Source organism: Castor canadensis, chromosome 15, assembly GCF_047511655.1.
Source record: "Castor canadensis chromosome 15, mCasCan1.hap1v2, whole genome shotgun sequence".
Classification (NCBI taxonomy): Eukaryota; Metazoa; Chordata; class Mammalia; order Rodentia; family Castoridae; genus Castor; species Castor canadensis.
In genome coordinates this window covers 16,835,846-16,850,295 of record NC_133400.1, presented here as the reverse complement: position 1 = coordinate 16,850,295, position 14,450 = coordinate 16,835,846, and the positions used below count along the sequence as shown (strand labels likewise).

The 14,450-nt window shown below is 42.7% G+C and overlaps 1 protein-coding gene across 1 annotated transcript in view; it reads left to right on the top strand.

Annotated features, from left to right (window-relative positions):
• Cyb5b (cytochrome b5 type B) overlaps window positions 1–10,834 on the top strand; it is a 54,821-nt gene extending 43,987 nt beyond the window's left edge. The window contains exon 4 of the mRNA XM_074055755.1: window positions 10,584–10,834. Within this exon, the coding sequence (XP_073911856.1) occupies window positions 10,584–10,709 (126 nt within the window). The 3' untranslated portion in view covers window positions 10,710–10,834. The remainder of the gene's footprint in view (window positions 1–10,583) is intronic.
• Window positions 10,835–14,450: the final 3,616 nt, after the last annotated feature.

Sequence of the window (14,450 nt, the reverse complement as noted above, 5' to 3'; positions counted from 1 at the left end):
ATGAATAGAGATAAACACCAGAAGAAACAACAAGTTGAAAGTGGAGGAGGAAAGGGACTGCTCTTTTTTTTTTTTTTAAGACACTCTTGAGCCTGACAGGATCATTAAATGCACCCCTTCTCCTCCTTCGTTCAGTTCAGATAGATGGGAGTCTGAACAGAGATTGAAATGCTCTGTTATTGTTAGAAACAAAGCTGGAGTACCTAAGCGGGTGAACTTTCCTTTATCCACCAATGAACAGCAGTTTTACCCAGGCACTGACAGGACTGGAAGACTCTTGTCTCCTGGATGGGGCCCTGCCAGGACAGACAAACAACAAGGGGGAGACAGAGGCATGGACTGAGCAAAGCTAGTTCCTTTTTACAGAATTCACAGGTCAGTTCACTTCCATGCTCCTCCATTTGGAAGCTTACAGAGTGAGAAAGAAGTCTGCCCTAGCAGGAGACTTGTAGCACTGTTTAATCTTTTGAACTATGTGCATGTGTTGTGTTGGTTAAAAATAAAAATTAAAAAAAAAAAGGAAATGCAAGATTTAGGAATGCATTGTTTGTTATTTTACTCTCTTTGTTAACATTTATCTGATATAAAGCACACTGGTCATGGTGTCAGACCTACATTGAAATTGACAATTATCTTCAATAATCCTCTCTTGTTATTAATATGAGTTCACATTTATGTAGTGCTTACAAGATGCTTTATACTCATTACCTTAACAATCTTATGAAACAAGTAGTTTTATCATTTCCAGTTTATATAAAGAGAAACTGAGGCATAAAAAAGTTATGTAATTTAGTTGGGCCCTGGTGGCTCACGCCTGTAATCCTGGCTACTTGAGAGTTTGAGATGGGGAAGATCACAGTTCAAGGCCAGTCCCAGGCAAATATGTTGCAGGACCCCATCTCCAAAATATAAAGAGCAAAATGGACTGGAGGTATGGTTCAAGCAGGAGAGTACCTGCTTTGCAAACATGAAGCCCTGAGTTCAAACCCCAGTTCCACCCAAACAAAACTTGCCCAATGTAACAAGGTAAGTAGTGAGTCATAATCTGCATCCAGGCCATCTGGCTCTGGCAACCCTCCTTTAATCACTATGGCACTGCCTCATTTATTAAGTGCTTTGTATGCATTTTAACACATTTAATGCCCAAGCAGCCTGATGAGTAGATGCTATTATGAGCCCCATTTTAGAGGCCACGTAGTAAGAATATATCCAGGTCTGTGACTCCACTATCCATGTCTCTTAATGTTCCCTGTCTGTGATAGAGTACTAGGTTACTTAGCAGGATATTTACAAGTTTCTGTTGACCTTGTTGATTGAGCATGACTACTAAATAAAATAAAAACATTGATCATAACAAAACAATATTCTCATGCACAAGAACTATTTGGGGAGATTATCTTGGTTAATTTTTATGTATTGAAATGAGTGTAAATTTATATTCAAGATGTGCTTTACCCTGGATAAGACTAGGATTGAGTTGTTATTTGATGTTTAAAACAATGAAACTAGGGCTGGTGGAGTGGCTCAAGTGATAAGAGTGCCTGCCTAGCAAGCATGAGGCCCTGAGTTCAAACCTCATTGCCACCAAAATTAAATAAATAAAACCCAGCAAAACTAATATATCCTTAAAAACATAGAAAAGTTGGAAGAAGGAAAAAAATTCACGTGTTGTCTCACCACCCAAAGTAGCGAACCATTGTTTTGATGTATTAACATGTTCACTAATTTTCTTCTAGTGCTTTTTCTATGCATTAGTTTTTGCATGGTGTAAATACATTCTTGTATCATGTTCCTTTGCTTACTATTCCATCACCATTCCCTTGGTCTAAGTTCTTCCTTCATATCATTTTAATGACTCTTATTCTAGCAGGGACTCTAGGTATTTCATTTGGATTTTCACAATCTATTTGTTGAATCAACCTTGCAAAGAAGCCTGTCAAAGCTTTTCCTATCACTTGCTTTTTTCCTTAGGATAAATTTCTTGTTTAACCCAATAATTTGGTTGAATGATTATTGTACAAAGTTGTTAGGACTCTGTATTACTCTGTACAAGAGGCACAAATTTGCAGTTCTACCAGCAGGACCTACAGGTGCCTATTTCACTGCAGAATTGTATATTTTATTTGCTGATAATCTCAAATCCAATGATGGTCTACCTCTTATGTATCTGAAAAGTAAAAATAAGTTTGCTGGTATAAGTTCTTTCAAATGAATTAAATATGAATACTTAAGAAATCCTTTAGCTGGGCACTGATGGCTTGTGCCTGTAATCCTAGCTACTTGGGAGGCTGAGATTGGGAGGATCACAGTTAAGACCAGCTCAAGCAAATAGATCATGAGACCCATCTCCAAAATAACCAGAACAAAACGGACTGGAGATGTGGCTCAAGTGGTACAGCATCTGCTTTGTAAGCTCAAAGACCTAAGTTCAAACCCCAGTCCTGTAAAAAAAAAAATTAATTTGGTCATGAGAATTAAGAATTACCAGCCAGCATGGTGGTATGTGCCTGTAATCCCAGCTACTCAGGAAGCTGAGGCAGGAAGATCGTTAAGTTTGAGGTCAGCATGGGCACCATAATGACATTCTGCCTCAAAAAAATATGTTTTCCTTAATTTAGAATGTAACACACATGCAGAGAAAACCAATGCAAGTCAACTCCTTGTATAGCTATCCTTATCTCAACTAGCGAAAACCCTTGGTTCTTCCTATTATTGTTTATACTCACTCTTCAACAAAATTAGAGATAAGAGCAAAATTGTTTCTGGCTGGTAGTGAGTAGGTAGGGAGGGAGAGGGAGGAGGTAGGGAAAAGGGAGGGGAAGGGGAGAAGGGGGAAGAAATGACCCAAATTTTGTATGCACATATGAATAAAAAAATTTTTTTAAATGTATTCTTAAGTCTGTTCAGAGATTTGAATTTTTTTCTAAATAAGAGAAATACAAACAATGCATTCCTAAAAGTCTTGCATTTCCATTTTTTATATTTAATTTTTGGACTGGCGGTGTGGCTCAAGTGGCAGAGAGCCTGCTTTGCAAGCATGAAGCCCTGAGTTCAAAATCCCAGTCCCACCAAGAACAAAAACAACAAAAAGATGAAAAAACTAAAAATTTGATCTTTATTTTTAGCTGGCACGACACATGCACATAGTTCAAAAGGTTAAATAGTACTCCATGCCTGTGCCAAGGCAGCCTGGTTCTTTCCCACTCCTTAAGCTTCCACATGCAGCACTTTGGTGAAGAAGCGAGTCTTCTGAACTCTAATTGGATTCTGGAAAAAGGAACTAGCTTTGTTCAGCCCAGGCCTTTGTCTCCTTTTTCTCGGGGCTGGAGGCAAGAGTCTTTCAGTTCTTCAGCGACTGGGGGATAAATCTGCCCTGTTCATTGCCTGCTGCTGATCTAATAACTTCTGTCCTCCAACTTTGGGTTTTTATTTCCTAGACAATCTGCTCTTAACAGACTACTTCTACTATCTTCTTCCAACCTGTTCTTTCCTGTCTCTTGTACCCTTGAGAGTTCTTTTCCATGAGCCAATATCCATCACTCACTCCCACCCTATCCCTGCCTCCAAATGCATTTTGTCATGAGTTCTGGCTCCAATTGTTAGACCTGAGTTGTCTGGAGCTCTGTGTTGGGTCTGAGCTCAGTGAGTGGAGCCACACGGGGCAATTATTAGCAGTGTCTGCTACAGGCATGAAGTGACTGGCAGGAGACAGGTAGCATGGCTACCATGTCGGCCTTGCTGAGTCATACCCAGCCTTGGAGTCCACCCAAGTCTCATTTTCTCCATGGAACCTCAGATTACTCCAGTCCACGTGAACTGAATTCTCCCTTTTCTGGGTGTCTGTCCTTCTCATGCCATTTTCACCGTTCAGCACCTGAGTAGTTTGTGTGTTAGTTTTCCCAATTAGACTGGAGTTTCTTTGAGGGCAGGGACTGGTATACTTTTGTGCCGTTCCTGTGCCTGGTGTAACTTCCTGCAGAGTGGATGTACAGAACCCATTGCACTTCTTGCCTGGGGGTAGTTACAGCAAAACAGAAGTGGAAGATGTGCCCTCTGCTGGCAAGGTGGAAAAGAGCATCCCTGTGAAAATCTGCACCCTTGATGTGACCTTTATGGAGCAAATTAGCAGAGGCTCCTCATGACTTTTGCTTAGCTCTAATGAGGGTCCTCCATGTTAGGAAGAAGGGCCCCTTGACTGCACTGAGGCTGGATATCATGAAATGTTCCACTTCTTTCAAAAAGGACTAATCTAAACCAAAAGCAAAGCAGGGTAGTATGGAGTTATAAATAAGAACGAACAGTAAAATACAATGACTCACGTTATTCTTGAGGAAGAATTGGAATTCTAACAAGAATGCAAGTCCAAACATCCAGGATACTGTGAAAGCAGCTAAAATGAATGATGACCACGGGGTATTATAGTTTTACTTCAGTAGAAACTTCTGAATTGTAGGACTAGTTAGCCCATTTAAACAAAGTGTGTTATTAATGGATTTTCTTATATTAGAGTGGCGAAATTACATATTATAATATTAGAATATTTGCGCTGATGTTTCCTTGTAATTATAGTACAATTAAAATAGTAGGAATGCGTAGGAGGAAAAATTTCTTTAGGAAGGTTAATGGTGAGGTAAATATTTTTCTAAGGCTATGCCGAATGTTTTCCTCTTTAACTGTAATTTCCTTGTATTCATTCTTTCTTGTTGGTGCTGAGAATCACATCAGTTGTGTATTGATCCACTGTGAGTGATTATTTAAAGACTTTTTAAAACAAAACATAAAATTATCAGTACACATATCTGTAAAATATTATATACAAATATAAGAGTGTGTAGGTTTCATCTTTGAAACCTATCTACTATTGTACATTTTGCCATTTAACACAAAAATATCACTATTGTATCTGCCCTTTTTTTCTTGGTGGGATTGGGGCTCGATCTTAGGACTTCATACTTGCAGGGTGGGTGCTCTACTGCTTGAGCCATGCCTTCAGCCCTACCATTAATTTGATTGATTTCACTGATGGGTGTAGCTTACCTATCGTGATCTCCTTCAGTAACAGATTCCTACAACAGGTGTTCACCCAGGGTTCTAACAATATGTGGCTAGCACGTTGGAAAAGAGGGATATAAACATGTTACATTCCCAGCTGCTTCACAAAAGGAATCTTAGTACATCTACACATAGGTATGACTTGTGTTTATAATATTTTTTATAAAAAATTGTGATTTTTTAATGTGAAAAAATTTTCTCACATGCAGGGGGAGTAAGTGGCTACGGGATGTTACCAGGGTCAGAGAAGGATCTGGTGGTCATTTGAGAAGCCATGACTTTCATACTTCCTCGGGTTTTAGTGACATGCTGTATGTGCACCTCATGCCATCACGTGATTTGTCCTAAGCGTGTACTGAAACATTATGTCCTGTGCTTAGCATAACTGGTAACAGACACTATCCCAGCAACTTAAAAAAATGTTTATGACTCAGTGCCCAAACAGGCAGTTCAGAGAGAAAGGATAGTTAGCATTCAGCAGAGAGAGGGCCCGAGCTGCTGTGTTTATTTTGTCATGGTCAATTTATTCTTTCCTCACAGGGAGTTACTTACCCCTAACCTTGGATCTCCAGCAGTATGTTCAGTCACAAATCTCAACTGATTATAAGCCTTGTTACCATTTACCAATATGAGGCATGTTTATAAATAAAAGCAGACATTTTCCATTTAATTCCATGACTTCCCATAGGGAGCTGTAGGGTGAACTTCTCAATGTCATCCCAGCCCAGGTGGCAAATCTGGAATAATCCCATCCATCTGTTCTGCTTGGTTGCATGTGTGACCCGGTTCTTCTGATTGGGATGTGAGGAGACATCTGGGAGCACTTTCCAGAGAGAGAGAGCGAGCCCCAAGAAAGAACTATGTTGTCCATCTTGCTACCAGCCTGAGAACAAAGCAAACACCAAGCATGGCTAAGAGGAGAGGTGGGTCTTGGTTGCTGCTCTGTTGGCATACCTTGAAGCTCACCCTTGCCCTACAGCAGGACTGCCATTTATGTGGTGAGCATCATTTTCCTATTGTTGAAGCTGTTTGAGTTGAGGCTTCCATTACTTGCAGCTGGATGCATCCTCCTTGCTGATAAACTATTCTGAAGAGAAATGACTCACGAGAAAGTCATCCTCCTGGCTTCTGATTAACTCTGGCCTCCAGAGATAATTATCTGGGCCATCAGATATATAAAAATATGGAGGTCATAGGACTAAAATTATAGTGGCTGCTTTGAGGGAGAGGGTGGGGAGAGAGACTGGGAGCGGGCCCGAGAGGGGCTTCTGGAATGTAAGTAATTTCTCCATGGCTTACTAGGTTCATGAGTGTGTTTACTTGGGATTAATTCGTTGAGCTGTACACTTAACGATTTGTGTACTTTTGTGCCTGTAAGTTATACTTCAATTTTTAAATCTTGACTGGAAGGACATGGATGGCATGTCATGGCTACTTTATTAGGCAACCAAATGAAGCTGCAGGGATATGCTTTTGTTTATAAACTCCCAAAAGCACATTACACAGCTTTCCTGTCACTAATGTGTGGCCAACCCTCTCTTATCTCAGCCAAAATGTTTCCCCATTGGGTTTGGTTGTAAGGCCTCAAAATCCTACCCATGAAAGACTCCATCATTTTTAGAATCTAATCACAATTAATATTAAAAAAAAAACAGAATAAAAACTAACAGATTGGAGTTTGTACATGGAGAACTTGGTCCAGCCAGCCTTCTCAGAAGAGGGGTTTTATTCATGAGAGGCTCCACTCCAAGGAAACCCTGAGTTAGGAAAAAAGCAACCATGAACCTCATGCAGTACTGGCTTTGAAAGCTCTGGTTTAAAGAAGAGCTGTAATGTGTTTTACCAGTGGTGTGTGGAAGAATATGGGCTTCGGGAACCAGATTACCTAGAGAAAGACCTGATTCTACCAGAGGAAGCCCAGCTAAAGGAAGTTACCATAAATCGTAGCTTGGAGAATAGAACTGGCCAGGTGAAGGAGAGACCCTGTGAACATTAATCCTTGTGAGGGAGAGGACTTAGTAGACCACATCCCAAAACCAAATGGGGATTATGGTTGGTTGGTGGTCAGGTCCATGGAATTCAAATTCATTAGAATATAGAATCCTATCCTGTTCAGCAGCCACATAGACCCCTAAGTTCTTAAGAAGGATGTGTACACATAATTATTTATGTTCCACCTAACTCTTCCAGGTGCTTTCACACTTATATTATTACAACCTCGTGAGGCAAGGGAGATGTTATAAACAAGATAGTGACTAAGAACAGGCAGATCAGCCTGGGTTTGAATCCTGTCTCTGTGGTTCTTAACTTCAGGGGACATTTGGCAACATCTGGAGACTTTTTTTTCCTAATGCTGGGGATTGAACCCAGGGCTTTGCACATGCTAAACACATGGTCTACCAGTGTCCTGCACCTCTAGCCTCCTGAGACATTTTTGACTGCCACAACTAGAGGAGTACCTTTGGCATCTGCTGCTAAATGTGGCACAAGGCATATGACAGCCCCTCCTCCCCCACAAACAATTGTTTAGCCTGAAAGTCCACAGTGGTTCTGTTGAGAAACCCTGGGCCCTGATACTCAGTCTCTTTGGCTATAGAGCAGAGATATTGACATTCCCTCATTGGATTTTTACAAAGATTAGACTGAATAACAGTTGATACTGGATTGTCCGTCCTGCTCTCCCGTCCCCACCTGTTTGGACCACACCTCTCTACACAATCAGAGTTCTGTGGGCTGAGTGCCAACCACTGTATTCTCCATTTAGAGTTTTTGTTTGTTTTTGTGGTGCTGGAGATTGAACCCAGGACCTTGCATATGCTGTACCCAACTTGAGCTGTGCCCCGATTTGAGCTATGATCTCAGCCCAAATTTGGAAGTATCCTTTCTTTTTAAATTTCATTTTACTGTTAAATGTATTTATTTGTATATTTACTTACCTATTTTTCAATACTAGAGATTGGACCCATGGCCTTGTGCATGGTAGGCAAGTGCTCTGCCTCTTGAGCCTTGCCCCCAGCGTGGATTTAGTTTTATGAAGAGTGTCCCACCTTGCATGATGCAGCCCTGCCCTTTTGCCACAGGTGATTGGATCAGACGTGGACACTTGATCCACAGTAGGACTCGTTGTACTGAGAAATGCTAGGCTGGCCTGACTGGTGTCTTGAATGGAAAAGATACAAATCTGGGAGTTGTGGTCATTTTCTCACATTGCTTGGGATGCAAAGATGACCATTTCTAGTAAGGGAGGAGAATGTAGCAGCTGTGGACATCACAGCCGCAATAGTCCCCAGGGTCCAATCCCTGAGTCCCCAGAGTCCACTCCCTGGTTGCACTCTGCCCTTAGGCAGGCCCTTTCTTCGTCTTTGGAACACTTTTTCTTGAACTGGTTTCAATTATGTGTTTCTTGCCCCTAGGAGACTCAGAATGTCTACTGATAACATATGTAAAGATACTCAGCATGGTGCCTGTGAATAGTAAGGCCTGAGTAAGTGGCAATTATTAACATCCTCCCCCTTTTAGAGACAAGACAGTTGAGATAGAGAGATTAAATAATTTGTTTTGTTATTATGCAGTTCTTCTGACACCTGGACCTGGGTTCTGTTCTATTTGAATTGTGAAATAAAATTTTCAGATTAGTATATAGGTAAGAACCTGCATAAAGTCACAGATAGTTCAAAACAACCCCAATGTGTCCACTATCCAGGACAAGGACTAGAAACCTGAGCTGTAGCCCGGAAGACCTTCCCTGACATGTATTTCCCTCTCCCCACCAGAGTTAACCAATATCCTGTTTTGTGTGATAATAATTTTAATAGTTTTTCCACCTACATATGTAGAACCTTAAACCACATGATTTGGTTTTCCTTGTTTTGGAACTTTCTATAAATGAAATCATCCTGTCTGTACTCTTTTGTGATTTGTTTCTTTCAACACTGTGAGTCTCACTCATGCTCTTATGTGTGGCTGTAGTCCATTTATTTTCCTTTATGTACACTCCACAATGTATTTACCCAATCTATTTTTTTTTGGTGGTACTAGAGTTTGAACTCAGTGCTTCATGCTTGCAAGGTAGGTGTTCTACCTCTTGAGCTGTGCCCCCAGCCCTGTCCAATCTATTGTTAATGGGCACTGCATTATTTCCAATTTTTGACCAATGATACTAGTAGAGTGTTTTTGTTTGTAAAACCTGGTGCATGTGTGTGAGAATATCTCCTGCCTAGGAGTGGATCGATTAGGGTCCAGACTTCCCTTGTTCCATATCTTTGTTACTTTGGATCCTTTTCCATGCAGATGTCAATTTCTGGGACCACAAGGTAAAGAAAGTACTGTGAGCTGGTGGCTCCCGCATGTAATCCTAGCTACTTGGGAGGCTGAAGATTGCCCTTCAAGGCCAGCCCAGGCAAATAGTTTGCAAGGCCCCCATATCCAAAATAGCCAGAGCGAAATGGACTGGAGATGTGGCTCAAGTGATAGAGTGCCTGCTTTGCAAGCGCAAATCCCTGAGTTCCAACCCCAGTCGCCCCAGCCACCCTCCAAAAATGAAAGTACTGTGTAGTGCTATGGAATACACAGAAATTTAAAACACAGTATCCTTCCTGGAAAAGTTAACTTTAGAACGATCACATGAACAGCATTTCCACAATTATATGCCAAGAAAATTGAAAATGTATGTTTACACAAAACATGTACACCAATGTTCACAGCAGCATTATTCAAATAGCCAAAAGGTGAAATATGACATATCCATACAATGGAATATTATTCAGTCATAAACAGGAGCAAAACACTGATATATGATACAGCGTGGATGAATTTTGATAACATTATGCTCAGTGAAAGAAACCAGATACAGAAAGCCACAAACTATCCCAAGATGAAACATCCAGAATAGGCAAATTCGTAGAGACAGAAGGTCCATTAGTGATTGCCTAGGACTAAGGGGAGGAAGAAATGGGGAGTGACTGCTAATGGATTGGGAGTTCCTTTTTGAATCAGCAGAATGTTCTGGAATTAGTAGGGATGGTCTCACAAATTTGTGAGTATACTAAAAAACACTGAATTATTTATAAGGGTGATTTTTGTGGCATATGAATTATATCTTAATAAAATGTAAATAAAAACATGGCTTCCTTATCACTCATTCATTTATTTGAAACATATACAGTAAGTACTTAAGACAGACGTTGCCCTGGGTGGTGTTGGGGGAAATGACAGTCTATGAATTAGATATGACCCCATATTGGTCCTGCAGCTATAACAACCTGCACATTCAAAGGGGATCACTGTGATGTTTGTGCATGGGTTGTTGCAGACGTGTGGGCAAGGTTAAGAGAAACCCTGGTTGAAGTCCCCGAGAAGCATTTCAGGGGTGGTGACAGATGGCAGCCATTACTACCCGGGGTCTGGAAGGGATGAAAGTGGTCACCAGCAAGAGCTATCACAGAAGGCTAAAAACGGGAGCTGTGGGTGGGAGAGAGCCACCTGACTTCCTTGTCCTCCATTCTCCCTCCTCTTACCCCCTTTCGCTTTAGGGCAACCACCCAGAAGGCAGAGGGGATTGGGGAGCTTGCCGCAATGGAGTCAGCGGTGCAAACTGCGCATGCGCGAGCCCGGGCTACAGCAGCCTGGGGCCAGGTGGCCTTCCCTCGGCCTCCTGAGGCACAGAGAATGTGGAAGGCCGCGGAGAACATCTGGAGCAACAGGAGACTACTTAGCGGTCCCTGATTTTTACCTATGGAGTGGAGAGAGAAAAATAAAACAATTTCAGAATATGATCAATCAATACTCAGGCTGATGTGATGGAGTGCACGTTGGTCGCGGTGGGTGGCTAGAGGCGCTTTGGATCGCGGCCTGGGACGATCTTTCCGAGGAGGCTGTTTAAGCTGCGACCCAAAGGTGGATGAGCCCCTGGGTGATGAAGGTGACATGCATGGAGGGTGGGATGGATGGATGGAGATGGGGAGGTTTGGGGGGACGCAGATTGGGAGGAGGAACTCGAGCCTGTCTAGGGTAAATAAAGCAGGAACACTGGCAAACGCAGCAGGACGACCAGTACAGGCTGGATGAGGTGGGCCGGGAGGCAGCTGTTGTCAGAAGCCAGGATGTGGGCTCTGTGCCCTCCCTGGAGGTTACACCGAGTGCTGGCACCGTTTATTGGAACCTTCACCACCTTCCAGGTCCTCCCCTGGCAAAACCAAGAAGGGCAAGCGGAAGGGAGTGTCGCTGAATACCAAATGTGACACAGCCTTGAATAAGCAGGAGCAAGGCGGCCCCAGGGAGAAACGTGGCCTTGCCAACTATGAAGGCTCCAAAAGCTACTGAGAAAAGCTTCAAGTCCTGAGAGTGAGCTGCTGGTGCCGGCACCACGGGTCCTGGGTTATCCCTGTCCCAGCAAAGTCAGAGCCCACGTTGGGAGCTTCTGGCCTGTGCACTTGGCACGTGATGTTCCTGTCTTCCATAGAGGTCTCTCCCCCTGGCTCTTTGCCCAGCGGTTGCCCACAGACTGGAAAACAAAGGCTCACTGCCTTCCCTGGAGACCTGGGCTTAAGGGATGGGCCTTGGGCAGGCTGGGCGGATGCTCAGTTGTTTTTTTTTTTTTTTCCCTAGTGCAGAGAATGTGACAGCCAATTCCTGTTGGAAGTGGCTTTGTTTTCTTTGGAGCATGAAACACTTTTCCTTTCTCGTGACTGTTGCAGTTTGGGTCATGTTTAGGATGATTTGCTGGAGTCATGACATGCCTTCCAGAACCTTGGTTCTTAACCTTTTGGGGCTCAAAGCCTATCGCAACTCTGATAAAAACAATATGTATCTTCTCTCCATAAAACACACACACACACACACCACAAATACCCCAATTAAACTATATCAATCCTAGCCTAGCAGATTAAGATTCCTTGGGTTAAGGAAAAGTTCTTATTCTTCTCACATCCTGCAACAGCTTGTCCTTCACTCTGGATCTTAAATTGGGAACCAATATTTCTTGTCTGGCTCACTCCTGAATTAATCCCATGTGTCTAGGCCACTGAGGAGCAGGGGCCTTCACTATCCGCCTCAGGGTGAAGCCTCCAGACCAGCGCCCTGAGTATTCAGGCAGCAGAATATTCTAGTGGAATTTGTAAACCCTTTGTCTCCTGGGTGTTGCCTTAGTGCAGAGGGGTTGGGACACCAGAGTCCCTGCAGATTTCAAGCAGGTGGCACAGTTTTGGAAGAGGCTCTAGGGAGACAGGCGTTGTCTGAGTTTGTTAAATTCCAGAAGCAAGTCACTTTGCCAAAAATAAAAGGACTGTCTAGACACTTACATATTAGAAGCTCTAATAGGAAGAGAGACCTGACCCCGACATTGTTGATTCATGCTTCATGGCAAGATGAAGGGGTTCAGTAAGTTAACAAACAAGGATTGTATGCCTGCTATATGCCCAGCTGTGTTCTAGGCACCCAGGAGCACATGGTGATAAGATATGTAAGTAGCAGGTAATTTAGGTAGTGACAAAAATAAGGACGAAAATCACATAGATTGAAGTGATTAATGGGATGTGACGGAGACATGATCAGAGATATCTCTAAGAAAATGCAATTGGGAGGCTGGCAAAGTGGCTCAAGTGGTAGGATGCCTGGCTAGCAAGCATGAGGCTCTGAGTTCAAACTCTAGTACTGGAAAAAAAAAAAGTGCAATTGGAACTAAAAACTGAATTCAGTAGAGTCCCCCTTTTCTGCTTGAGTTTCACTTTCTATAACTTCATTTAAAGGTCATCTGGGGTCTGAAATATTAAATGGAAAATTCCAGAACAATTCATATGCTTTCAGTTGTGTACAATGCTGAGTAACAAGATGAAATCTCATGCCACCACCACTCGGTCTCATCCAAAACATGACTCATCTCTTGCACACTGTATCTGCCCTGTATATGCTACCCACACATTAGTCACTTGTAACATCTTTGAGATCATAAATTTTATTACAGCACATTGTTACAATTTCCTGTTTCATTATCAGTTATTGTTGCTAATTGCTTATGATGTTTTATTAATTAAACCTTATCATTGATATATATGCATAAGAAAAGCCATATCTATGGTTCACTGCTACCTGAGGTTTCAGGCAGCCATTGTGGGTCCCAGGACATATCCTCTATGAACAGTATTGTACAGGGAGAAGACATTTGGAGGAGCTCTCCAGGAAGAGGGAACAGCTGACTTGCTTGAGGAACAGAAAAACACCTGCAATGGTGCAGAATGAGAGCAAGGAGTTGGAGATGAGATGGGAGAGGCAGATAGGGGCTAGGTCACATGGGGACATTGCAGGCCACAGGAAGAAACTGAGGCTTTATTATAAGTGTGGCAGATAGTGGGGACTATAGAGCAGGACACTAGTGGCAGTTTTAGAGCTGGTCTCCATGGAGGAGTGTATTTGGGGAGAGCAAGAATGGAGGCTGATGCGTGGTCCAGGTGGGTGGGATCACGGTACCTCTGTCCTCTTTGGTAGCAGTAGACAGAGAGACATGGACTCTTTTCCAGAGGAGTGCATGAGTGCTGACAAATTTTATGTAACGTAAAATGTTACATATGCCTAAAGAAGCCACAGAAACTCTGACTTCACACCTCGTAGAAGGACCAAGGTGACAGTGCTCTTCCCAGTCCAATGTTTCTGGTTCCTGTTTCTTCGGGAAAATGAAATAAAAATACAAAACCTAAGAGACAGTTACTTGACTGTTTTGTCTCTGCCAGATGCTTATCTCGTCAGCAGGCAGGAGGGATGGACAGCTGATATGTGTTAAGTGCCAACTGCATCCCTTGATCTCCTCTAACCCCACAATAACCCTACAAGACCCAGGTTATTAGCTCTCCTGTCTTTTCTTCCTCTCTTCTCTTCTTGGTGGGTCTGGGGTTTGAGATCAAGGGTTCACACTTGCAAAGCAGACACTCTTATCACTTGAGCCACACCTCCAGTCCATTTTGCTCTGGTTGTTTTTAGAGATGGGGGTCTCTTGAACTATATGCCCATGCTGGCCTTGAACTGAGATCCTCCAGATCTCAAGTCTCCCAAGTATCGAGGATTATAGGTGTTAGCCACCAGCCCCCAGCCACTTTGGTTCTTTTTGCGATAGGGTCTTGGACTGGCCTGGACTGCTATTCTCCTATACAGACTTCCCAAAGTAACTAGGATGACAGGCATGTGCCACTACATCCAACCATTGGTTGAGATGGAGTTTTGCTTTTTTTTTTTTTTGGTACAGGAGATCAAACTTAGGGCCACATGCTTGCTAGGCAGGCACTCTACCACTTGAACCACTCCACCAGGCCTGTTTTGAGTTGAATATTTTCTATTTTCTTTTTGCAGTACTGGGGCTTGAATTTAGGGCTTACACCCTGAGCCATTCCACCAGCTCTTTTTTGTAATTT